This window comes from Sitodiplosis mosellana, unplaced genomic scaffold (genome assembly GCF_009176505.1).
Source record: "Sitodiplosis mosellana isolate CC-2019 unplaced genomic scaffold, AAFC_SMos_1.0 Smas_scaffold_6166, whole genome shotgun sequence".
Classification (NCBI taxonomy): Eukaryota; Metazoa; Arthropoda; class Insecta; order Diptera; family Cecidomyiidae; genus Sitodiplosis; species Sitodiplosis mosellana.
Genome location: NW_022601407.1, coordinates 6,355,640 through 6,382,001, shown reverse-complemented (window position 1 = coordinate 6,382,001; position 26,362 = coordinate 6,355,640). Strand labels below are relative to the sequence as shown.

At 37.8% G+C, this 26,362-nt stretch overlaps 2 protein-coding genes across 2 annotated transcripts; both read left to right on the top strand.

The window, feature by feature from the left end:
• The first annotated feature begins 1,195 nt into the window (after positions 1 to 1,195).
• Positions 1,196 to 3,165, top strand: LOC129575049 (heterochromatin protein 1-like). The gene is made up of 4 exons (XM_055457871.1): positions 1,196 to 1,521; positions 2,002 to 2,214; positions 2,290 to 2,505; positions 2,573 to 3,165. Exons 1-4 carry the CDS (start codon positions 1,393 to 1,395, stop codon positions 2,900 to 2,902), a joined length of 888 nt encoding a protein of 295 aa, XP_055313846.1. The 5' UTR covers positions 1,196 to 1,392; the 3' UTR covers positions 2,903 to 3,165.
• A 6,108-nt stretch (positions 3,166 to 9,273) lies between these two features.
• LOC129575311 (DNA fragmentation factor subunit alpha-like) lies at positions 9,274 to 26,254 on the top strand. Its single transcript, XM_055458622.1, has 4 exons — positions 9,274 to 9,920; positions 13,185 to 13,397; positions 17,901 to 18,133; positions 23,781 to 26,254. The coding sequence occupies exons 1-4, from the start codon at positions 9,882 to 9,884 to the stop codon at positions 24,178 to 24,180; spliced, it is 885 nt and encodes a 294-aa protein (XP_055314597.1). The 5' UTR covers positions 9,274 to 9,881; the 3' UTR covers positions 24,181 to 26,254.
• The last annotated feature ends 108 nt before the right edge of the window (positions 26,255 to 26,362 follow it).

The window sequence follows — 26,362 nt, the reverse complement described above, 5'->3', positions numbered from 1 at the left end:
TGCAACGATGGTAAACTTGGCTAAACATCCGTTTCTTTCCCTTTTTTGCTTTGGATTTTTTTTTTGCTTGTTCGCTCTCTTTTTTCTTCTCTCTCAATCTCGCTCACCATCGTTCGCTTCTTTCTCGCTTCTTTCACTTTAGTCGCACATACTTTTTCTATCTCTATTTGCGGAACCCGGCCGCTGAGCGAATTGTTGCACACATTACGCGCTCACGTACCACTCAACAAATCAAGAATACAAAGTAAATCGCAACGAAGGAGTGAACACAGAAAGGGAATTACATACAAAAATACGCTCCGTCGGGAAGACGCGCATTGATCGAAACATTGCAACACTTTTCGTAAAAATCAACAGCGGAAAATATGGCGAGCCAGCGAAGGGAAAAAATTGAGCCATGATTTTTCTGCTCCATATTCAAAAAGAGTATCGACCAATTTTCTCTTGTGCACGTACTTTGTCGCACGGTTTGGTGCAGCCGAGCTAGAGCGAGCGAGAAAGATATAGAGAGAGACTTTGTTATTCAATCAACTTCAATTTTTTTTTTTCGCAGCAACTCTTGATGCGACATTTTTTTCTCGAGCATTCGTATCGATGCATCCGATTCAATTGGATTTCGTTGCCGCAGGTATTCCAGATTATTGTCAACTAAGCCCACAGAAATGATGCACAAACATAAAATTGAGTCAATCTTTGACCAGATAGCGAGAGCTGTAGATAGAGAGAGAGAGCGAGATAGAGATAGTGAAGCAGATACAAAAAGTGATGAAAATCTAAATCCCAGATAACACTCAAATAGCGAACATTATGGCAAAAATAATGCACAAACACACACACGCTCTCTGCCTCTTGTTCTTTCTTTTTCCTCTCTTTTACTCTCGTCTTTGATCATTGAAATGAATCGAAATACGAATTCGTCTCCCCCGGGGAAGCCAAACCGTGTCGCATAATAGCACTGCTCATTTCACTGTACAACCGACAGTAGCCCATACACACAATCGCGCGCACACACAAACACACATTTCGTGATTATTTCCTTTGTGCGATGGATCTCGCATAATAACATTTCAATTACACTAGGCCAATTTGCTTTGAATGTACACGTGCTGTGAGCTGCAACCAACACAGACTACATTGTTTTTGTTGTGTGCCACTGTTAGATCTTTCTGTTTCTTTTTCATCCTCTCTCTTCTTTTTATTCACACAAATGATGTATTTCCATGTGTATTGGTAATTTAGCGGCAAAAGACAAACGTCGCACCCACCGACAAAGTAATTATAACTTCACTTTTGAAGCCGGTGCCAAGAGCAAAATCTGCTTTTGATTGATTGATTGTATAGAGCTGAAGAATAGAACATTTTTATTTAATCGCGAGTTTGATCGAAATCAAGATGAAAAGAGGAAGAAAACCAAAACTAATCGTTTTCAAACTGTCTAGCATAAAACAAAAACGAAAGTCACAATATCCGGACAGCGTTAGCTATGTTCCCGAACAAATTATTGAGAAGCACAAAAATGAGGTTTGTGGTCATTTTAGTTTAATTCGAGCGATTCTTTTTATTTGAATGTTGGCGCAACAACAAGTAATGCCGATTGATTCGTTAATGACATGCCATTTTGTACGTCACCAATAAAAAGCATTTTTTTTCTGGACGACAATTCTATTCTGTTGCTTTAGATAGTTTTTTTGTGTTATGAAAAATCGGCCATCACATCGATTGATTTTTGTTATTTAAAGCAAACGCATAATTCACTGACACTTGATATTGTCGTGTCCGAGTGTTGTTTTTCACATTTTTTAGACGTTTTTATTTGCGTCCAAAATTTCACTCACTAAATGATCGAACGTTTAAAGAAAAAAAGACGTATTATTATGTGATGGTGCCGATGCTTCGATCTTCTGAAGAAAACACCTACATTTAGAATTCCCCACTCTGCTTTCAAAGCGCCCTGCTCAATTCAATTCCAATAATTAAAAAAAAACTGTTTGTTCAATTTAGGCGTTGTACCGTGTTCGTTGGCCGTCTACGTGGGAGCAGGAGAAGAATTTATTGGAATGTAAGGCATTGGACCTATTCCTTAATGGCAACACCGAAAACGAAGACGGAAACGACGACGACGACACTGAAGTTGTGAGTGAACATCAATCACAAGTGGACGAAGAAGTGTGGGAAGTGCACAAAATTATCAGAAAACGAATCGTCAGAAAGAAGGTATGTGGCTAACCGAATTCTGCATGTGTTTTATATGTGGCCAATTTTCAATATTTCGATATATTGGGAAAAAAGATGGAGTACTTGGTGAAATGGAAAGATACTTGGATGTTGCGTGACGATTTAAATGACAATTGGCCGAGTCTAATTGTCAATTTTGACAATGCTGAACAGCAGAAACAACATCAGCATCTGAAGGAGCAAGTATTGAATCAAGGACAAGAACATGAACTGGATTTGCAACAGCACCAAACTCATCAGAAATCCGATATAAATGCAAACCATACGGAGGTAAGTTAATAGATCGCCACTTTCTATGCGATATAATAACAGCGTTCATTGATTCATTTTGAACTAGCCGGCAAAGAGAGCAAACCTGAAACGGAAACGCTTTGAAGACGCAAACGATAAAAATGAGGCAAAATACCCTACGAAGAGATCCAGAACGGAGAGGATGCAAGAGGACGTTGACGATGACGACAACGATGAGAATCGCTTACAAATTATTGTCGATGACGCTGAAATCAAGAAGATTCTAGCCCGAGGAACATTTCACGGCGAAGAAATGTTCCGGTTTGAGCGATTAAACGGCAACGGGTATGCAGTCATTCCGATCAAAGTGGCGAACATGAAATATCCTAAAGCAGTGATAGACTTTTATGAAAGTCACATTGTGTATCATCCATAAATCAAGAGTGAGAAGAAAACGATGTAGAGAATAAGACCAATCAAAATGAGTGTCTGAAGAAAAATTATGTAAAATTTTTAATGAAAACTCAGAGTTCCCTTTGAATATTGTGTCGATTTGCCGTAAATATTGTTCTATTATTATTATTATTATCATTATCATTTTCTGTCGGAATTCTTGATGTATCAACTGAACGAAAAAGCAAGACTTTGAATTGTTTGAAAAGAATGTTGTGATGAATAAAGTTGGCCATTTACACTGAATCAATGAGTCCGTCAGCGGTGTTTAGCACATTAAAAGTCAATGTTTAAGAGGCATGCGAAGCTTTTGTGCACACACACACACATACAAAGTGGATAGAAAAAACCTCACTACCAGTCGTTCTTTTACATTTTATCGCACTCAACGCTCGCGCTAAATTAAGCGATGTGGTTGCCCGATTTTTTTCTACTCTTCGTTTGCTCTGTAGTATAGACAGTATCTATCTCTGTGAAGTCTATCGACTCTACACATGGCTATCGAAATAGTTATATGATGTGTAACGCAATCGATGGAAGAAGTCATCAGGGTGCTTTAATGAAAACAGTTCAGAGTACGCAGTGCCAAAAGGGAAGCAGATATTCAGGTTTGCTTTGTGTAGTTGCGGTGATAAAGAGAGATTGACAAATATATTGCTTTTAGGTATTTGTATCTTTTTTTTTAAATTTAAGTTATAAGTTTTATCAAACTTTCAGCGTTTTCACTAAAAACAAAAAGAATTGTTGATATTTTGTTCGTAGTTTTAATACAGTTTATGTTTATTAAAATAGAATTTTTTTTACTCAATGAAATAGTACATCATTTTTGTTGTGGTTGTTGTTGTTTGATGTTAGAATCAATTCCCTTTCAATCTTAACTAAGAAAATTGTAGGTCCATTTCATATTCCATCAATCATTTTTTTTTCAAATGGTATTACGAATATAATTTAAAATTTGATCTCTGTGTATCTGTTATTTTCGTTCAATTGCTTTTTTTTGTTTTTTATTTTATTTTCAATTGTTTATAAGGGTAAAAAAGCGGTGTAAGTCCCAATTACATTTTTCAGCCAGTAGTTTGATCATAATTTGTGTTCATTAATGAAAAAAATTGATAAAAAAGAGAAAAAAGAAAGACAATGACAACGAAGTGGTACGTAGTGTAGGTATCACAGCTTATCGATTTTGATTAAAATGGCTTATTATTTCATGAAAATGGTAAATGATTTTGATTTAGAATGTCTATTGATTCAAATTAGGATACAAACGGTAATTGTGGTCTGACAATCGGATTTCTATGAAGCAACGCCGTTACTTGGATCGAGCTTGACTTCGATTTTTTTTTTTTGGAATAATTCAGGGGCCTGTTCAACCGTTCAGTTGTAAACTTGAAAATTGTAAAATCGATTTACAATTTTACAGAGAACTGTAAAACTGATTTACAAGTCCACAATTTCTTGTAAAACGCTGATTTTCAAGCATTTGCAATGAAAAACAGTTTTTTTTTTGTTAAATCTTTTTTTATATTTTCATATTCATGAGGCAAAAGTGAAATTATTCATTTAAATATTATAATACAATTTAAATTGTATATGAAAAACAAATTTTGAAAATCATGACATAGATGGCGCTTTATTTAATGCAATCCACACACATTGTGATTCCGGTTACAGCCCAAAAACCAAACACCTTTTAAACGACTTTTCACTTTATTCTGTTCTTAAAAAAAATATCAGTTATCGTCAATTTTTATGGTTGCTAGGATGCATGGGAGTCAATTTTCAATGTTATTGGCTGAATCGGTAGCAAACTACAATTTCTAAAATATTACTCAAAAAACGTTCAAAACCATTAGTTGGAGGCAAGATTTTTTTGGTGTCTTCAGAATTTCAAATTTTGAAATATTATCTGAAACAGAAAAAAATGGAGTCGCACACGGAATATATGATTCAATGTGTTGTTGCGTTGTGTTTGGGTGACAGACGTTTAATAATCTTGGATTCAAACGTCGTTAACACGTGCATATGTTTTTCTCTGTTTTCTGCGTGCGTTTGACGTTTAAAAAACTTTTAAGTTTTTCAAACTATGGACTCGCACGTTATTAATATGTACAACATATGAACCGTTGCGACAAAAAAATTCCCTCAGAATATTTGAGAATTGAATCGAAGCATGGCATTTGCCTAAGAACAAAGAGCAACAACGCAAGTTTTTGAACCAAAGCGACACAAAGCAAATGTGAGAAACAAAGTGCAACATAAAAATTCATGTTGCAGTTTAAAGCCGAAACTTGCTTTATGGCACTTTGTTTCTCAAATTGGTGTTGTTTCTCGATCGATTTGAACGATTCCGCAAAAATGATCCATGCTGATTGATTCGTTAATGTGAGGTATTTGATTTGTCATCAAAAAAATGAAGCATTTGCTTCTTGGACGAAAATTGCATTTCGATCCTTCGAAGAGTTTAGTATGTTGTGTCCGATTCGTGTTATTTTTTTCATTTTCTAGACGGTTTTCGATGAGTTTGAAACCACGAAGAAAACGAACATTTTTCTGCGGCTTTCAAAGAAAAATCTTTTATTATGGCTTGCTGACGCCGATGAAAACACCAACATTTAAAATTCTCTACATTGATCTCAAAGCAATGCCTGCTTAGTTCAATTCCAATAAGAAAAAACTGTTTGTTCAATTTAGACGCTGAGCGGTGTCGGTTAGCCGTGTAGGTTTGAGCAGGAGAAGATTTTATTGGAATGTAAGGCATTGGATCAATTCCTTAATGGCACCACCGAAAATGAAAACGAAGACGACGATGCTCACGAAGTGATTGAATATCATTCGCGGGAGGACGAAGAGATATGGGAAGTGCGAAGAGCTCTCAAGAAACGAATCTTCAAATAGAAGGCACAAATCATAAAGAGATAGCAAGCTAATGGACTGCCACTTTCCATGTGATTTAATAAAAGAACGGAATGGATATAAGAGGGTGTTGTATATGATGATATGCAAATCAGCGTCGGGAAGATGAAGGAATCAAGACGATTTTAGCCCGTGAGACATTTCATGGTGAAGAAATGTTCCGATTCGAGCGATTAAATGGCAACGAGCAAACTATCATTCCCAGTCATTTCGATCGAAGTGACGAAAATGAAATACCCTGGCGTAGTTACAGACGAAGGTCACATTATGAAAACACATGGATAAAATTGAATTTAAAGTTAGGAATGAGAGGGTAAAGTACAAATGAAAAAGAAAAATGATCAAAAGCAGAAAAAGGGAGCAAACCATGGAAAATAAAAAGTAATCGTAAAATGAAGAGCGACCGAAAAAGATGTAGATAGCCCGATCGAAATGAGTGTCAAAAGAAAAATTATGTAAAGTTTTGAATGAAAATCCAGAGTTCTTTTTGAATATTGTGTCGATTTGCCGTAAATATTGGTGTACTATTATTATTTTCTGTATGAATTCTTGATGTATTAACTGAACGAAAAAGCAAGACTTTGAATTGTTTGAAAAGAATGTTGTGATGAATAAAGTTGGCCATTTACGCTGATTCAATGGGTCCGTCAGCGGTGTTTAGCTCATTAAAAGTCAATGTTCAAGAGATATGCGAAGCTTTTTGTGCACACATACACACACATACAAAGTGAATAAAAAAAAAACCTCATTATCAGTCATGCTTTTACATTTTATCGGGCTCAACGTTCGCACTGCATTAATAGATGTGGCTGTTTGCTTTTTTCTTCTTCTCTTCATTCGCTCTATCACTCGCGCTACAGAATAGAGACTATAGTCTCTTATACATGGCTATCGAAATGGTTATATGATGATGTGTAATGCAATCGATGGTAGAAGACGTCATCATTGGGTGCTTTAACCTATTTGAGGACACGGTTGCATAGACCTCATGCGAATGGCACATACACATCGACGAAGATGATGGGCTGAATGCGAGCGGGAGACTCACACACACGAACACACCGGGAGAGATAGAAATTGAGAGAGGGAGCCAAAGGGACCGGGATACAGTTCATTCAAATAAGTGTAATAATCTTGTCGCATCTTTCTTGTTCGATACATACACATTTCTGAATGAGCGCTCTGCCGAATTGCTGGGATTATACGTTATCATATCGTAAAATATGCATGGAGTGGTGGTTCTCGTGCATTGCTTCAATTAAGTTTTCTATTCGCAGGCAAATTGTCGGTGAATTGAATAGCGAGTGTGCAAAATGGTCTCGGGCAACGATACACTGAACTCTTTTTCTTGTTATTGTTGCTTCTTTTTTTCCATATCAAATTCAATGAGCTCCAACCGAGGGAAAGACACCGAGAGGCAGGAGAGGAAAGGTGAAGTGAGACAAACATGAGAATAAAGCAAATAATAGTGCCAATATATCGTGTGCAAGTGGATTCTATTTTATCCACGTTTGTCTTTCGAACATCGTTAAAATGTATTCGATGCATTGAACGCAATAAATCTCGGTTGAGTTGCACAAAAGCAACATTTTGAGATGTTGTTGCTGCTGCTGGTGTTGTTTTGTGGCAAAGAAAGGGGTTCGGAAGATGGCCACTCTGGTCTCATACGAATGCATGACACGATTCCATTTTTTATCGGCCAAATCTTTTGACGAGACAAACTCATCGCTTGCACGACAACATGACGTACTTTCCACGCACCGAACAATAAAAAAAGAAAACAAATCGACGACGCTATGATTATATTATGTGTTTACCATTCGTGTCGATGTTGTAACTGTGTCCATGCTCTCGATGGAGAAGACATTGCCCGTTTCGTTCACGCCTGTTGTTCAAAACAAAACCACCGAAATAGCATCCTTTCGAAGCATCGAAAAAAGCGTACACACTCAGTGTGCACATAGTACATTGTAAGCGGTGGTGGTGTTGGCTTGGGGGGAGGAGTGTGGGCACCACACCGATGCAATGGCTGTGTGTATGAGTTGTTGTCTCTATTTTTAGAATGTTTGACCCAATTTACATAGGTCTCGGCTTGTGTTGCCGTGTGCATTACAATTCGCACACACCAGACGCGTGACAAACATAAAGTGGGTGTGTTGCATTTGGGATGGCTTCGCTGTCGTTTTTTCTTCTTGTTTTCTTTGTTTTTATTATGTTTGCCGTGTGTGTGCAGAAAAAAGCTCCCAGCAACAAACTCACCAAGCCACACAAATCCCCATAAAATTGTGCTCAAAACCGAGAAAGAGAATGGAAAAACAAAATGAATCAAAGATTAACGCAAAATGATGCTCAAAGGTATTTTTGGTGGTTAGTAACAGCAAGAGTTGTAGCTATTCTCTCTCAGTGTGTGTATGTGTGGTGAGCGTTGTCCCCTGTAGCTCCAAAATACGTACAATCGAATCAAATAGCGAGAGCGATAGACAGAAAAGTGCACACACATGTAATCAAAATAAATAATTCCCGCCGCAGATTTGATGATGATATTTCATTCAACTCTGTCGTTGAGCTCAAGGATTTTAAAAGCGTGTCGCATCGTCTAGACGTTGTTTGGCCTATCGGCTATTGGGATATCGTCTCTGCCGCCGTCGTCGTCGTCGTCGACGGTTGTTATTGTCGATACACACAGTGTGAAAAGAGAAAGAGTGTTGAATTTGTAATAGAAACGGGCGACACGCTCCTTTTTTTTGCTACACGCCGTCTTCATTTTCTTTGTTATTTGCAGCACCACAGTTTGAATACTGTTAATTTCATCATAAAATCCGTTGATCTCGTCTCGACACAAAGTGGGTCTTTTTGAATCAACAGTCGACGCAAAAACACCGAAAATAAACGGTTTGTTTGTAATAAACTCTAGACTCAAACGCATTACATTAATGATGATGCTGATGCTGATGATGCATGTACATTTAATGGATGTGAGACATACAAAATGTGCAATTTCAATTTGCACGACACAGAGAGGGAAAATAGAAGAATATTAGAGGAAAATTTCGATAAAAACGACCAATGCGAGAATTCATTTTTGGGCAACAGCTCGACAATAATTTCGGTGAACACACATTTTTATTTCATACAGTCGTAAATTTCAAACCGCACGCATACAACCGCCAAACTGGAACACTGCAGTAATACAGCTCTCGTTGGCATACAGACGAGCGTACGAACGAAAGAGTAATAGAATCTGAGCTGTGGCAATGTGTGTGTGTGTATCTGTGTATGTTGAATGCGCGTCAGAAGATATCTGTATCAGAACGAAGACACATACACATACACACACGCATAAACTCGCTCACTCTATTCTTTACGAAGATTTTGCGCGTTCTTTGTGTTTGTGTGTTGATGTTGCTGCTTCTGCTTCTGCTGCTACTGCGATACAACTTTATGTGTATCGTGTGTTCTGCACGCTCCTTTTTTGGCGTAAACGGCACACTATGTATTCATTGTAATCGCCAACATCAGACCGAATGGATGTGCAAACATTTTGATGCTGTCACACAGAGAGACGTTCGCATTGAATTGATTCGTTTTACTTAGTCGACCGATAGCTGAGAGTGCGAGAAAGAGAGAGAGAGCAAGAGTCATCTCGTGCTGTCAAAACAACCAACAGGAAAAAAAAAATTGAATCACACAACTCGTAAATAATAAGTAAAATTACTTTGAAAAACGCGAAAAAACCAAAGTAGATAAAACAATTTCAATCAAAACATTCAAAGTGAATATTTTAAAAGCGTTCAGCGATTGCATTTGTGTATTCTTACAAGTTGAAATTGTGCATTGTGTGATACACCTTTTTTTGTTCGAAATAAAACCGTTTTTGGGTTGGGTGGTGTGCTGCAGCTTCTTTTCATTGTTTTCGTTGCAAAAGTGAACGAGTTGTTGGTGGGGCTAGAACGAAATTTCGGTGTGTTTATTTAGCAACAAATTCGAAACACTCGCAAACACACGATCGAAATTGTTGGAGACGAACGTGACACAGCATTAAAAACAGAATGGAAGACGATATCAGTGTGAACACGAAACCATACAAGGTAAGCCAGAACAACAAAAGTAAAAAAAAAACGATAAAAAATAGCAACAATGTGTGTGATTGATTGCAATTGTCACCTGCATTCAGGCGACTATGTTTGAATGTGTGAGTGTGCCTGTACCTGTGATTACACGCCAGCCACGCTTTGTTTACCATTTTCAACGATAATGGTTGTGTGTGCAGAATAAAAAAAAACCTGCGTTTCATCGTCAAAAACTGTAACTGGCAACAGCAAAATGATGTTGAAGCTAAAGTTTCAGTTCAAAATTGACAAGGCTTGACAGGCTCTCACTCATTCACTCCGTACAACCAAGTACACCGAGAGAGCGCGTACACACAATGCAATTTAATTACGCTGGGATTCTTCTCATGAATTAGTTTTGTTGGGCTGTTATCGCATTATTCACGTGCGACACTCACTCAACATATATTTCCAAGAACACATTCTCTTGCTCGTTATCTCGTACGAAAGAAAAAAAACGACACAATACAGCGCGCTCAATTGCCTACATACACACGACGATGGTAGAGCGCGCACACGAAACCCAAAATTTCCATCGAAATTGGCTCGTGTGTTTCTCATATTTTCCTCTTTAAAAAATTCATATGCATGCAAACTCATTTGAGATTCCCTTACACAACCGAATTATAAAGCCCGGCCTTTTTGAAATCAACTGATTTAATTTTATTCGGTCTTTGTCTAGCTCTTTTTTTTTATAGCCCCATCAGTTTCCATGAAACAAGCCATGTATGTTGTTAATAGCTATTTATTTCTGGCCGTATTAAAATCGAAAATGGGAAAATTTGGGCCAGATTTTGCAATCAAAACTTTGACTGGGCGTTTGACGCATCGCATTGTTCTTTACATACAAAGAGCATGTCGGTCGGATAGACATAGGATGGTCGCCGTATCAGATAACAGTGGGAGAAAAATTGCATCCACAATTTAAAAAAAAGCAGAGATTTGGCCACTTCGTAACGCCTCACTTATCGATTGCACGAATAATTTGCTACATTCGCTTGAAATCAGTCGTCTGCTCTTGGTCGTCGTCGTCGTCGTCAGTTTTCATGCAACCAAAAAACACTCGAGGAGATTTTGCCATTGTATGCGTGTGTATGCACAGCATTCAATGAATGGCAGAGTGAAAGAGATGAGACAAAAAAAATGCATAAAATGCTTCTGTATACAACAGACACACGATGGATTACGGGAAACTTTAAATCAGGCGAAAAGGGGCTACTCTCTTTTTTCTCCACTCTCTTGTTCTCCGCTTTTCACGAACAATTCTGCTTCATATGAAAAGAGCGGAAGCAACGAAAGAGTTTGATAGAAAAAGAAAAATGGGTCCCAGTTTGAAAGGTAAACATGGATCTCATTTTAATAAGGTAAATTGAAACGATCGATCCAATTATCATACGGAAAAAAATGTGCACATGCATTTTACGTTAACCGCATATTTTCCGATAAATCTTCACTAGACAAGAATAAAACGAAAAATACGTATTTGAAACAAGGTTTATCCTGTGATGAAAAAAAAAAAATGGAAAATGAACAAACAAAAAGAACAGCCAAAAGGAGGAAGAAAATCTAGAGAACACCATGTAATTTCAAGCGAAGATTCTCTACCAAAGAATGAACAAAATCAATGAAAAAAATAAAACAAACACAACTCGCTTAAATGACTCATTCCGACTCGGAACTGATTACAAAATAGCGATTAGCCGTTGGCTTTGTGTGTCAGCTCGTGAAAGCCAAAATTCATCCCAGCCATTTTTACGGCGATTAAATTACAACCGATGCACTTGCCAACATTTTTTTCTCATTCTTTCGGTGAGAATGAAAATTCAGTTAAATGATCGAAAACCAGTTTCTGCTTAAGCAAGCCTTATAGAAGCTAGAAAAAAGGCCTTTGAAATAGTGAAATGTGGAGAAAAAAGTAGGTACATGTTTTGGGCCATTTGATGAAAAATCCATTTTTTCCCTGCATCCAACGTATTTTTATTTTCTTTCAACGTGTTTTCCTAGTTTTGTACGATTGCCAAAAGTCTGATAATTGAAACGAATAAATTTCCAACAAATCACGAGATAAAGTGTTGTGGCCACCCAATCCGTTTTCTCCATTTGCTCAGAAGATGGAAAAAAATGGAATTTTCTCCAATATTTCTTTCTTTTCTTGTTCATTTTTGTCTGAGAATTTAATGCCTGAGCATCTTCAAAGTTTATACCGCATGAATAATAGGATACATAATTCGCATTGAGAGTGGGATAAATCTATTATGTTAGCAAAAGGATTTGAAAGTATGTAGGCGGATGATTTTCCGTGCTATTGAAATGCAAATGTTGTGACACAGACAGTGAGTGAGAGTATCGGGCTCTATCAAATGTTGAAAATACCGTTGCGTCACTATGGCAAAAACCATTGAGACATTTCAATATCAAGTGCGTTTGGTTTTCGATTCATCTGAAAACCCGCTCATTTCATATCGGGGAGAAAAACTCGGTCGATCCGATGGTCAATTGGTCTCAAGTGTGGTGAAAAATCAATTTGTTTTCAATTTGTATGCTGTCGATAGTGTGATTGATGACATATTAGTGATAATTCCTTTCAACAATTTCCACCGTTTTAATGCAAAATGTGTGCGAATTCGTACCTGAACGATACACACATAACAGTCGATTTTTCGTTGTTGTCGTCGGTTCTAGAGAGAGAGAGAGAGAGAGAAAGAGATAGAGAGAGAGAGAGAGAGAGAGGTAGAGTGGGAGTTGACGAAGCGAAATGTGGTGACAGTTTGCGGTTAGCCGAGTTCACATGTGCATTTGTGGGTCATGTCCAACGACGACGACGACGACGACGACGACGACAACGTCGACATGATACCTTAGTAATGATCACATGCACACGAACATCCAAATGGTAAGCATCTTTTTTCGGTGGTGCTGCTGCTACTGCCCGCCTGCCTGTCTAACAACCACAATTCCATCGGGAGTGCTGAAATCGACACTGAATTGCTTTCGCTTTAATGGCCTTTTGCCGGGTTAATTACACACCCTTTTCCATGGTAATGTGCAGACCGTATTAAAATAGCGCATATAAATGATCCACAATTCAAGTGACGTCAATTTAAAACTATATTTGTAATTGCTTTCATTTACCTGGAATCGTTCTTGCACCTCACTTTCTTTCTGCTTTATTTTTCTGTTCTCTGTGCATTAACATTGTGTGTTTTTGTTCCATTTTTTCCATCTGGAAAAATATTATTGCAGGTTAAGGACGTATCGCGTGCTAATTGCAAAGGTGTTGTTGCCGCATCACTGGACGAGGTGAAAGCCAAATCGGCCGAAAAATTTGGCAAGATGGATGTACCAAACATTCATTTGGATTCAGATGGCACGGAAATCGATGACGAAGATTATTTCCAAACGCTTGAACCGAACACCGAATTGGTTGCCGTTTTTGAAGGCGAACAATGGATTGATGTAAGTATAAAATGGTTGTTATTTTTTTTTTAGACAAATCCACAAAACTCGGCATTTTCATCGATTAATATGAATGAGGCTTGAATGAGCAGAATCTGCGGAAATGATTTGATTGAGGCACAGAAATTGAAAGGAAATGAAAAAACGAGAAAAAGAAAGAGCAAGAGAGAAAGAGAAATGTGTCTCTCAAGAATGTAAACGGGTAGAAAAGCTGATAATTACGAACACAACCGCACCGAAGTCGATTAATTCATAGTGATTACTCGGTTGTGCTATTAAATGTATTTGTTAATGTTTGTGTTCTAAATTTGGTGTCGAGAGTAAATTAACAGTTCTCACAGAGTAGTTAACGGCAATCGTGGAGAAGCGACGTTCAATTAATCGAGAAAATAACTCAAACTTTCGATATGTTTCGACATTTTGATCGTGTGAACACAAGACATAAGAGAAAATCCAATTTCTGCTGGAAACTAGGTTTGCTACTGCCAACGAACAACACATTTTATAGCGATTCGCCACATTTTTTTTGCTGTACGAAAACTATCTATTTTGCGTTGCATAATGGGTACATCAGCCTACAAGACAGACTTAAACGTTCAACAACTTGGAATCAAATCGTTTTAATATTTTAAGCTGTTTTACTTTCAAACAACCGATCGTATTCAGTCACAACAACAGCATAGCATACTAGAGCTATTTCTCTCTCTCTCTCTCTCTCTCTCTCTCTCTCGATTCACGCTCCATTTACACGATATTCCCATACATATCCGGTTGCGAATCGAAACTTTTAATCGATTTAATTTTCTTGGGAATAAATCATTTAAACGAAACCGCGCCCGACACCGAAAAAAAGCCAAGTAACACAACTGGCGGCTCTCCCAGTTATTCCAATTTATTGAGCAGCAGGCTGCATTCGATCAAATTATTGCGATATAGTATTTGCGGCTACAAGTGCAGAAAATGAGATGCATCTCCATCGTCCAAGCCAAAAAAAAAACGAAGCGAAAAAACGACAACAGATTTTGGGAATGTCTAAAGGCTAACGCCTGAATTTGACAAAATGGGAAAAGTTTCTCCGTTTTTTCTCTATCTCCGTTCGTTGTATGCGAGCGTGTATGGTGTTTTTCGATTTCCTTGCAGTTTGTCTGTGTTTCCGATATGATTTTTCCTTGTGTGTTGAACGTCGTGGCCGAAACTTTGCGCTTCGGTACAATTTTCATATATGTCCGCTTCAGCCGAACAATGTAGCGTGAGAGCGAGCGCAGGCTCACGGTGTATTGAAATGGTCGGAAATGAAGTTATCCAGATAAATCATATATGAATATTTCAATTGCGCTGATTTGAAACCGGCTCTTTGCCACTCTCAGCATATTTTGAGCTTAAGATTGGTGCGCTTGTCTTTGAACCGTTTGTTGAATGTGTGTGTGTTTGGCTTGCCACCATCACGGTAAACGTAACACTACACGAAAATATCACAAAGCCAAGCACTCTTCCTAGAGAAAGAACAAAGAGAATGGAGAAAAACCAGACAACTAAACGATAAAACCTCGGGCATAACTTCACCCGTAAAATGAAATGCACAAACTTTGTCAAATTGATTGTGTCTGAAAGTGAATTCGATCTGAAGTATAAATTAAGATGAGCCAAATCAACAATGTAAAGTTTACCGAGAATACGGTGTGGGTGTGTGTTGGCGTTGAATGTTTTCAAATGAAATGGCTGCAATTCAGTTACCTACTGTTGTTTCGAGAGAAGTGACGAAGTTTCGTCGATGGGAAACTTCAAAAGTTTTCTTTCACTGCTTTCGACAAGCATTGATTTTCTGTTGCCAATGCAGAAGCCATTGGATCGTGGCAATGCAATTTTTATTTCATTTTCCCTGCATTGCCATTTGCTTTGCATCGTCTTTTGTATTTGGAAAAGATGAGACACAACCGAATCTACCGTAAATTTCAAGTGTAGGGAGTTTGATGCAGCTAAACCTGATCAGAATAAGAATATTCGATTAACTGCAGACATTCGGTTCATTGCATACCGATACTGTACACATTTACTGCCACCGCTGCCATCCCCACTGCCGTTACTGTTGCCGTCATTCCGAGAATCAAGTGAACCTTGAACCTTTTGTTGTGTCGACCGTAGCGATGTGCAAGAGGTGAGACACAACAATCATTTAAATGGTGGCTTTTTAAAATGCACAACGAACCAACCGTACCGCACTTTGTATGTATGTGTGGATACTAAGCTTGCGTCAAATATTGACACTTGCTACCATTTCAATTATAAAAGTGGCGTTGTTCATTTGCGCTCACTCCATGCTTCAGAGCGCACCACTTTTTTTTCCATTTCTAGCAACCAGGCCAATAGAAGATGGAGAGAAAAAAACGAGATTCGACTATGCACTGAGACAGATGAGAAAAAACGTCGCATTAATTATTCGTACAATGCACGTGAGGGACTCAATTTACGGTTGGTAACACGGCCAAATACAATGAATTTTCTGACCCATCAAACAGACACCAAACTTTCGGTCGCAAATGCATCTGTTCATGTTTCAATTTCCAATGGGAATATTCAATAAGCCCTCTCCTTCCACCGGATATCCATACGACAATGTGAGAAAAAAAACACCAACAAAATATTCCCGAATTTATTTATGATTTTGGCTCCGCATCTCACTGCTCTTTTTCTTCTCTCTATCTCTCTCGCGTGCAAAAACCGAACGGAATTGTATCGCAAAGCGAATTACGATACATCGGCCAAATATCGGTTATCATGCAGTAAACAGCAAAAGGCGACGGCGGCAATATTACACTCGATCGACGTTTTTTTTTCTTCTCAAACGAAAGATCGACCAAAATGAAAATTGATAATTCTATTCGACACATGCCCATGTACAATATTTTCATTCTCTCGTCCTACGTTACGAAATATGTATCTATATGTATGCTATCGCACAACTTATGAATAACCTGTCAGTGTGTGCCAAATTTCCAACTAGCTCATGATAAATACTGACACTATTTGTCGACCATGTTAGCATATTTTTGCCCGTTGTGACGCTGCTTTTAGCAAATCAATTCATCCGAATGAATATATTCATTCGACTGGAGTGGCAAACGAAGAAGAAGAAAAAACGAATGAGAGGAGAAAAATCAGTCAGTACACACACTAGCATTTGTGCCTGGCAAATCAATATGTGGCAAGTGATTTTCATTCAGAATGAATGAGGCCAGAAAATGATGTTTGACTTAATCCAAACAAAACAGCGAACAACTGACAAAATCTTGCTGTTTTTGGGATCATTACCAAAAAAGGCACACTTCGAACGATAAATCAATTTGAGCTAGAGCGAGAAAGGAAGAGGGAGAGAAGCAAAGAGGCAGAGAAAGGGATGTTAGGCTGTTGACGACAACACAACGTGATATTTGATTCCATAGCAAGCACATTTCTAATGAAAATGTGAATAAATAATGGCAGATCATCATTCAAAATACTCAGTTTACATACGGTTTCTGGCAGAGAAGCGCGCGAATGAGCGCCAAAGCTATCGCACGCAACAGCTGCTTGGCTCATTGTGTACGCTGAAAAATGGAAACATCTTCGTCTCCCCATTAATTAATAATGAAACTACTTTAATTATCGACGGTCTTTGAGCTCGAGCCACCTTTTAGCTCCCAACACCTACTTTCTCTCAATCTCATTATTAACAAGTCAATATTTTTGCTCATAATTAATAATTTATTTAGAAAACATCCATTAAATAATCATAGATGAAAAACGTGCGCCAAAAGCTGAATCCATTGACTTTTTACCTGGAAAACAAGAGAAAAATGGAGAGAAAAAAAAACGAACACAACGATCAAATTACGTTCAGTCAGTTCAACTCATTCTCTTGCTCGCTAGCTCTATCGCCCTTTCTCATTTTCAAACCGATTTCAGCGAACGAAAATTGAAATGTTTCCATTTAAATTTGCATAATTGAATTTTTGGGGCGTTGTGACAAACAGCATTGTGATGATGCTGTTTGTGCTGTTTGTGCTGATGGTATTGAAATTGTGTGAAACTCATTGCATGTTTGGGCTCGATTTGGAAATCAATAGGACAATTGAATGGCGAACGAACGGCACGACAATGAATCGAATGGTTGTGCCATTCGACGCGTATGTTTTCCAAATTCGATGAAAACTCATATATTTTAAGCCGACAAAAACTCTCAATAGCACCCAAATTTTCTATTTTCGTATATTTTTATGTAAAGAAACATATTTTTTCTCTCTCTCTCTCTCTCTCTTTATTTCCATGCCATCCCACTTGTGTCCGCTTTTTGGATCCTGCTCACTCGGCAACTGCCTGACAACAAAACAAATCGGCGCATCTTTTGTGCGGTCATTATTCTCGAATTCCGATGAATTGGTTCTCGTTGCCTTTTTTGTATGGCGACGGATTTTATCTCGGTCAATTTCCGGGAAAAACAATCCATACACGCATACACACCCGCAGCCAACACATTACGTGACCATAACAACGCGCCGAAATTCCGCCGACACAACCGATAGCCCAGACGTGGAACGTGTACATTTGAAGAAAATCGTCAGCCAATTGAAGAACAACTTGTATAATGTGTCGGTGTTGAGCGAACCAGACCTTGAGATGATCACCAACATGGACCCAAATTCGGTGGCCGACATCACGGGCAAAGATTTCATAGAACAGCTGAAAGAAGTTTCAGGCAGGTTGGGATTTATCTCCTTATTCCATCAACATGTAGTATTTGATGTGTCGCAAAAAAAAAACATAACAAATTATCATCTAAATTACGTAGAGATTTTTTTTTAGTCTGCACTTGTTTATTTACTCAAATCAATGGATGGAATGTGAGCTTTGGAGGCACACGATAGAACACATATTGCCCAAAGATAACTATGGAATGGAAGGCTCGTGTATATCACATACGATTTTTATTTATATGATGTCAAATACAGTCTTGCGACAACGACGCACGTTTCAATCCACCCAGAGCCTCAACACGCACACGCACACAAACAAACAAATCAACCGCACAACGACCAAACATATCAAAATACGGGTTTAAGGTCATCTTTCACAATATTTCATCATATTTATGCCACATTTCGCAGGCTTCACAGCCAGTTTTCCATTTGAACACTCTCTTTATTTATTTAATTTTTCTCTTTCTCTCCCACTGTCTCTCTCACTTCTCACTCAATCGCTCTCTTTCTCACTTTTAATTCAATTCGACCAAATCCATGTGTGTGTTTGTGCTGGTGTGTGCGTGTGTCAGGATCATCATCTCCGAATTCATTTTCAGTTCAATTCTTGACGGATGAAAATGTATTTGGTTGAAATTCGTTGGAAATCCAACACATATCTTCCTTCATTTTATGCATACGTTTTAATGTTCATTTCAACATATGAGGCTGTGAGAATGAAAATGGCAATACAGGCTAGCGGTCATAAGTTCCCAAATCCATCCATCCATTCGTCCATCCATTCAATTCTATGGATGGATGATTGGATGGATGGACGAATGGATGGTGGATGGATCTTCAATGGATATTCAATGGATGTTCAATGGATATTGAGTGGATGGATTTATGGATGGATCTAGGTACAAAAATTCGTATAACTGGAATTGAGTCGCCTATTTTGCTTTTGCCTAAAACGCCAATGTCATTAGCAGCATTGACGTCCTACTGATAGGTTTTAAAAACGCGTTATTTTTTTCAGTGTTTCCTAAAAACGTTTTTTTACAGAGCCGTTATATAACGCCCAGAAACGTTTTTTATCGTTATTTCTGCGGTATTTTGGACTGTCAAAAAAAACACTAGAGAAAAATAACGTTTTCATAACACCGTTTGCGGTATTTGTCGAAACGTTTGTAAACCCTACCTACTGACTTAAATGCATTGGAATGTCAAAAAATGGCACAAATTTCCGAGAGCCTTTAAATGAAAAAAAAAAACCGAAGAAAAAACATTCAAAAAAGTAAGGTCAAAATTGGGGGAGAAAAGCAGGAGGCTGCAACATTGACTTCTTTCCATACTAATTTGACGTTTGTCAGTGGTGAACGATTTTGCAGTGCCATCTGCACATATTTGACTATTCAAAGTGAACTAGCTGTTATCAGTAATGATGAGTCATTGATGTTCAATTTTAGGTCATAAACGGCACTTTTGCAATTTTCAATGTACCGTTTATGACCCAAAATTGAGCATCGATGACTCATCGATACTGATGACAGCTAGTTCACTTTGAATAGTCAAATATGTGCAGATGGCGCTTTTCGTATTTGAGGTGATACGTTGCAGCTGCCCGGAGAAAAGTCATCTACCCGATTTTTTTTTTGAGTTAGCGAGTTTTCCATTCGGCCCATGCGATTCTGCTATCCATAGGTTATTCTATATAAGCCTAATTGTCAGAAATGTTTCCATCACTTAATATTTAAAACACAGAATCACCCTGTTCTTATCAGCGGCACAAAATAGAAGTGGCACCGAAACACATATATTTACAATTTGCGGCATTTTAAAGAACTAAAGTATTTGTTGTTGAGAAATTTATGACAATAACAACAAGTATTGATAATTCTTGAAGTTGCTACAAAAATTCATATCATTTCGGCGCCACTTCTATTCCCTATTACATCAAATACGTTGGTTCTTATGGCAGACAAGCAGAGATGTTCAAAATTTGTCTAATATTCATCCATTCATCCATTCATCCATCCATCCATCCATCCATCCATAAGTTGATATATCCAGACTTGACCTCAATTCCAGTTATACGAATTTTTGTACCTAGATCCATCCATAAATCCATCCACTCAATATCCATTGAACATCCATTGAATATCCATTGAAGATCCATTGAAGATCCATCCAACATCCATTGTCCATCCATCCATTCGTCCATCCATCCAATCATCCATCCATAGAATTGAATGGATGGATGGATGGATGATTGGATGGATGGACGAATGGATGGATGGATTTGGGAACTTATGACCGCTAGCCGCAATACAGGAATAAACATTCTGAAATGCATCAAGAAAAAAAATTCGCAAAAATGAATCATGAGTTCTGAATATGCAAAAGTGAAACATGAATTTACATGGGCAGCATAGGAGGTTCATGGTTCACTTTTGCGTATTCAGAACTCATGATTCACTTTTGTGAATTTTTTTTTCTTGGTGCGCTTCAGAATGTTTATTCCTGTATTGCCATTTTCATTCTCACAGCCTCATATATATATACGGCTTTAATCCGAAATCTATTATTATCATAGTGGTCCCCAACCACAAAATGTGTTTGTTCATTTATCAGTTGGATATTCTGTATGCTCTGTTTTTCAATTTAACTGTCAAATTGATTGAAACGCATGGCTTACGGCCAGATGGATTTCCATGAAATAATGATTATATCATTCATTAAATTTTAACACCAAATTCCGGAATCCGGATGTTACATTTCAAATGTTTATGAACTGACTTAATTTCCCCGAAAACTTATGCAAATGAAAGTGAGACACACACACAAATTTCTCCCGAAAATGTGTCTCTTTGACCAAAGAATGTTGAGGCTCAAGGTAAAAACGATAATTTCATTTTCAATTTCATGTCCATGTATTTTTCCATTGGCAACTTTTTCAAGTTCATCACCTGATACACGCATACAAAAGCCGCATGGGAAATAAGAGCCTAGCAACTGCAACAATAACAACAACAACAAAAAGACTAGATTCATCAGTTTGATTCACCTTCGTGATATGTTCGTGAATAATGGATTGATTTGATTGAAAATTAATGCGTGATTTGGGAAACGGTTTTGCCGCTGTTCGCCAGAAAAAATCTTTTAATCCTTTGTTTACAAATCATTAATGGTTGGCACGCGAAAAATTGCGTTCCGTTTTCTCGACGCGTTGCGGCATCAAACAAGAGCAAAAAAAAGCGTAATGAGAGAGAGAGGGTTTTCGCGCGTGTACAAAGTTTAAAGTAGGTTTTTGTGCACACGAAAGGGGCCGAGTGCCTTAAAATGTAATTAGAATGTTTGTACACTTGAAGCATCTGAAAAATTTGCTAAATCGTTAGGATTCATTTGATGGAAATTGTATCGTTTGTTTCATGTGCACGCCCAGAAAGCACAACTGGATAACACGTGTGCGGTGCTTTTCTTCACTGCTGCTTACCTCGACGCATTGCTTGGGAAAAAAGAATCTGTAATAGATGCCATGCTTCATGGTGTGACGTGCACACACTCGCGTTTCTATTTTAAACACACGCACTTCATAAGCTCTCGCTTTCGTTGTGCTATTCCCATGGCAACGCGAAGCAGTTGGTCGAACAGCTAGCTATCTTGGGGAAAAGTTCATCATCATTTGCCGAAGAACATTTTTCTCTCTCTCTTTCTCTCTTTTTCTCAATCTCTCCCTCGTTCCGTCTTTCTTGTCGAAAATAGTATAATTCACAACATGACCAAAAACCTGGTAACGTAACAAAAACGAGACACAAAGCAGTAAAACGGAACTTATTTTATTTAAACTAAAGCCGTTGGCTAGGATGTTGCTCTCTATCAGACAATTATAAGCACATTCAAGTTGAGTGAAAAGAAAATTGCGAAAAGTGGCTGCTTGCATTTTTAACTCCTCCTCTTCATGCCTCCGGATCTCTCCATCTCTATGCACCACCGCTTGCACATGCTGCACAAACAGATATTTTAATTAAAAACTAATAAGCTCGCTTGCAACCGAGCGCATTTCCACTACTCTCCTTTTACAACTTCCACGAAATCCAAAGTGAACGTAAACACTTGAAACTTGCGCATCAACAATGTTTGTGTCAATAGAGAGCCATGAGATAAACTATGATTTCCCGTTGATATTTCGTCAAATTTCTCGACGCGACGAGAATAGTTTCAAATTGAAAAGAAAAATTTCTTCCAAGAGCATCGTGCACTCTTAGTCGATGAGTTGTTTTCGATTTTGGAAGTAGTTCAATGATGTTTGATGCTTGTTTTCAATGCGCCCGAAAAGTCAAAGTGCTTTTTCAATAGACTTTGTTCTGTCGATGTGGATGATGGCTTTCGATGCGTTCAAGTGTGCGATTAATATTATCATTATTTCTGAAAATGGGCACGCATTTAACTTGCTTCTGTGCGAAATTTGCCATTTCAAGATGGGTGGCAAATAAGGGCAGACGATTTAACGAGCTTCCCTCTCTGTGAGACTTTGTCGTCGAACGTCAGACTTAATCACACGTTGAATTGAAGGAAATTTCAATTTTAATTTTGCACTTGTATTTTTCAACGGGACGTTATCTAACAATACACTTGAGTGTATACGTGTCGTTCTCTCGTACACAAATGAGGCTGTGAGAATGAAAATGGCAATACAGGAATAAACATTCTGAAGCGCATCAAGAAAAAAAAAATTCGCAAAAGTGAATCATGAGTTCTGAATACGCAAAAGTGAACCATGAACCTCCTTTGCTGCCCATGTAAATTCATGTTTCACTTTTGAGTATTCAGAACTCATGATTCATTTTTGCGAATTTATTTTCTTGATGCGTTTCAGGATGTTTATTCCTGTATTGCCATTTTCATTCTCACAGCCTCAAATCTTTCAATTTGACACACTGTGAAAATGTTATCTCATGGACCATCTCGACAATTGACAAAAGACAATGTAATCGGATTGCCTGTTGAGACATTCCAACGCAAAGCAAATGCACGCGAATTTCGAAATTCACACAAATTCGATATAAATATTCGGCTTTGTCACCGACTGATACATTCATGGAGATACTTGTGTCGCTTTGTAAGCGATTGTGTTGTGTGTAAAATAATTCTGGTTTTGTTTATTGAACGTGCGACGCTGCCAGTGTGGCTTCGATATTGGCAGTCGAATACTGTTGTCGATTCCATTCCATCCATTGTTTTCCGTCATATTTCACTTTCAATCTAGTTTTCTTGCTCCTATTTTCTCCCCATCCATTCATCTATTTCAGAAATTTGTCGTATGTACGTGTGCAATATGTGGCTCAAACACATAAATATCTCTCTTGTTTTCACTGTCGTTTGTCGACTTCATTCGTTATTTATTTACTTATTGACATTATTTTCGTTTTGTGTTTGCGTTTTCATTGTTTGTTCCGGCTTTTCGAATTGGATTTGTGGTGTGTGAACTCCGTCCCTGGTGGTGATGATGATGATGATGACGACGATGACAACGTCAATACACATACACACAATACTTCTACCGTTCGTTGGCACGCACGTTGCTGTCTCGATGTCGTTCAACCGGAAATGGGAATGCAAATAATTAATGACATTTGCTTGAATTGAATTTGATATGAAATTGAAACAGATTCTTGCATGAAAAACGAGAGGCTCTTGACGCAATTGAGTTGCTAAAATTGTTTGCCAAGCATAAAGGCATCAGCATCGAAATGGTGGCAGAAGATGCACCGCCAAATGAAACCCAAACAGCGACCAATAATTTCGACGAATGCCAACAAAAGCCGCCACCATCGCCGTTATCACCACAGCTGCCAACTAGCGATGTGCCCCCATCACAGCAACAACACATCATATTGACATCGAATACAATTGCCGAAAATCTTGTGAAAACAACGAAAGAAGTGATTCAAATGCAACCGGCTGCACCCATCAACCAACTGCCAAATGCTGTTCCACTGGCCTCCGATAAGCTGCTCATCGAACAGACAACTCCAATTAACATGAAGAAAACCACCTCCGACATTTGATATAAGTTCAAACATTTTATACATCGGATGTGTTTCTGCAATACCATTCATTCGCTCAAGACATAAACCACTTTTTTCTTTGCATCAATTTTTCTTCTCATTGCTCTCAACACTTGCTTTTTGCTTGAGAAACAACCAATGCTCCAACTCGAATCTCTTCATTGGGATCGGGGTAAGTGCGGTATGGACAATTATTTAATTCGTTAGTCATGCAGCTCCAACAGAAAACGAGCAGTCGAACACGGACTCTCGCCTTTTGTTCAGCCAAATGAACACATATAATATTCGGTTTTAAATTCAACTTGCAATGTAAATAAATACCACAATTGAATTTATGTAGAGAAAGTGAGCAAGAGAATGAGGGAAAAATGCAAAACATTCTGCTCGGTTTAAAATATAGTTCTCAGTTTCTTTGTCAGCAAAAAAGTTTAAAAAAAAACACGCTTGTGTTTTTCATGTTTTTTTTTGTCTCTGTTTCGGGTTCGTGTTGAATGAACCATTTCATGATATGTTAATTGCAAGCGACAGTTTGTCATATGCAACAGCTAGAGGAATTTTGTTTCCGAACTAACGGCAGTCAAACGAGATCTACTCGACGATGACGCCATTTAATATAAATATCTATGAATGCAAGTTGTATTAATGAATTTTTAATACTACACACACACACACACACACACACACAATGAATGTTTAACAGATTAAAGCATTGTCGTGTCATGCATAACGAATGACATGGATATGGTATATCGTACGAATACACATTACACATAGTGTGCAAAATGGATGGACTTTGCAGAAATTACAACAACAAATTTATATAAATGCTTCTTTTACTCTTGGGCTGAACTAACTAGTCAACCGAATGGCCTCTGTTCCAAGAATGCTCTCATCATTTGATGCTTATTTTGTGTTGTTGGTATTATGTTCATTTTGTGCAGCAGCAGAGGTGTGATGATGATTGAGACATTTCATGGATGATTTGTATCCATTTTGTATGACCACTGAATACAGCTGTTTCGAATACGTTCAACAAAGTCATCGGTTTTAATCAAAAGGATTAATACACTGTACACATCTTTACTTTGGTCACTTCTCAAATCTTTGCTTTAGTCATTCTTCATCGTGAAGCAACGATTTCCACCAATTGAACACTGAGTCTGAAAAGATACAAAAAATGCTGATTCTTGTTGGAGAAATGTTGATGAAATTTGCAGAATCATGCAATTCTAATAGCATCCGGCTTCATATGGACTTAAAATCCAATTTGTAACATCCAAATTATATTTTGACAAATGTGAAGAAAAAAAATGTACTCTCGTAGCTTTCTTCTTGCAGATATAATACAAATGTTTGCCATATACATTTATTTCATTTCCGAATCATAAGTGAACGACAAAGTTGTTCTCCAGTTCAATTTATTCATTTCCCAGGGAAAAAAACGAACACCATTGACTTCCTACCGAACGAAAAACGGATGCAATTTCTAGGACGCAATGACAAAATGAGCATATAAAACCAACGAACTTCGATAAATGAGCAAAAAAAGAGATATTTGAGAAATGAAACGCCGAAAAAAAATCGAGCAGAAATCTAACGAAAAAAAAACTGTATGAACGGAATCAGAAAAATGCAACAAGCCAAACGGTTGAATAGTTTTCATGCCATTCGCAGTTCTAGTTCATCAGAAAATTCGACAAATGTTCTATATATGTACTTAAACTAGAGAGAAAAACAGCCATTAGAAGTTCATATGTTGAGTAGCTGTGGTATCAAAACGAACAAATCAAAAGCTCAAAAATCATATGTTAGAGTCGAATGGCAGCAGCAGCAGTAGCGGCTGCAGTAAATTGTTGACATTTGGAAAAAAAAAATTGCTGGTCGCTAAAGTTTGTGAACAACAACAAAGATTTAGTTTTAGGTATTTTTTTTTCTCGAGTTTTCTCTGTGGAATCACATCAATCACACTGATATTTAAAGCAAAATAAAAAGCAACTCCTTTTCCATTGTCAACCAATCAAGAAAAAATATATGTAAATAGAACTTAAAAATAATATAATGAATCCAAACCCAAGTACTGCCCATTTAAATGCCTGATTTCAAATACTCTAGACTCTATCATTAATTGTCCACAGGTCCACACTCCTTCCCGATTGACAATTACATTAACGAAATTGTGGGT

Bases quoted from the DNA above. Each gene is read 5' to 3' on its own strand.
- LOC129575049 (XM_055457871.1), top strand. From the start codon at position 1,393: ATGAAAAGAGGAAGAAAACCAAAACTAATCGTTTTCAAACTGTCTAGC. The intron at 1,522-2,001 runs GTTTGTGGTCAT...TGTTCAATTTAG, and splicing joins TTGAGAAGCACAAAAATGAG to GCGTTGTACCGTGTTCGTTG. The intron at 2,215-2,289 runs GTATGTGGCTAA...TTGGGAAAAAAG, and splicing joins AACGAATCGTCAGAAAGAAG to ATGGAGTACTTGGTGAAATG.
- LOC129575311 (XM_055458622.1), top strand. From the start codon at position 9,882: ATGGAAGACGATATCAGTGTGAACACGAAACCATACAAG. The intron at 9,921-13,184 runs GTAAGCCAGAAC...ATATTATTGCAG, and splicing joins TGAACACGAAACCATACAAG to GTTAAGGACGTATCGCGTGC. The intron at 13,398-17,900 runs GTAAGTATAAAA...ACACACCCGCAG, and splicing joins AAGGCGAACAATGGATTGAT to CCAACACATTACGTGACCAT.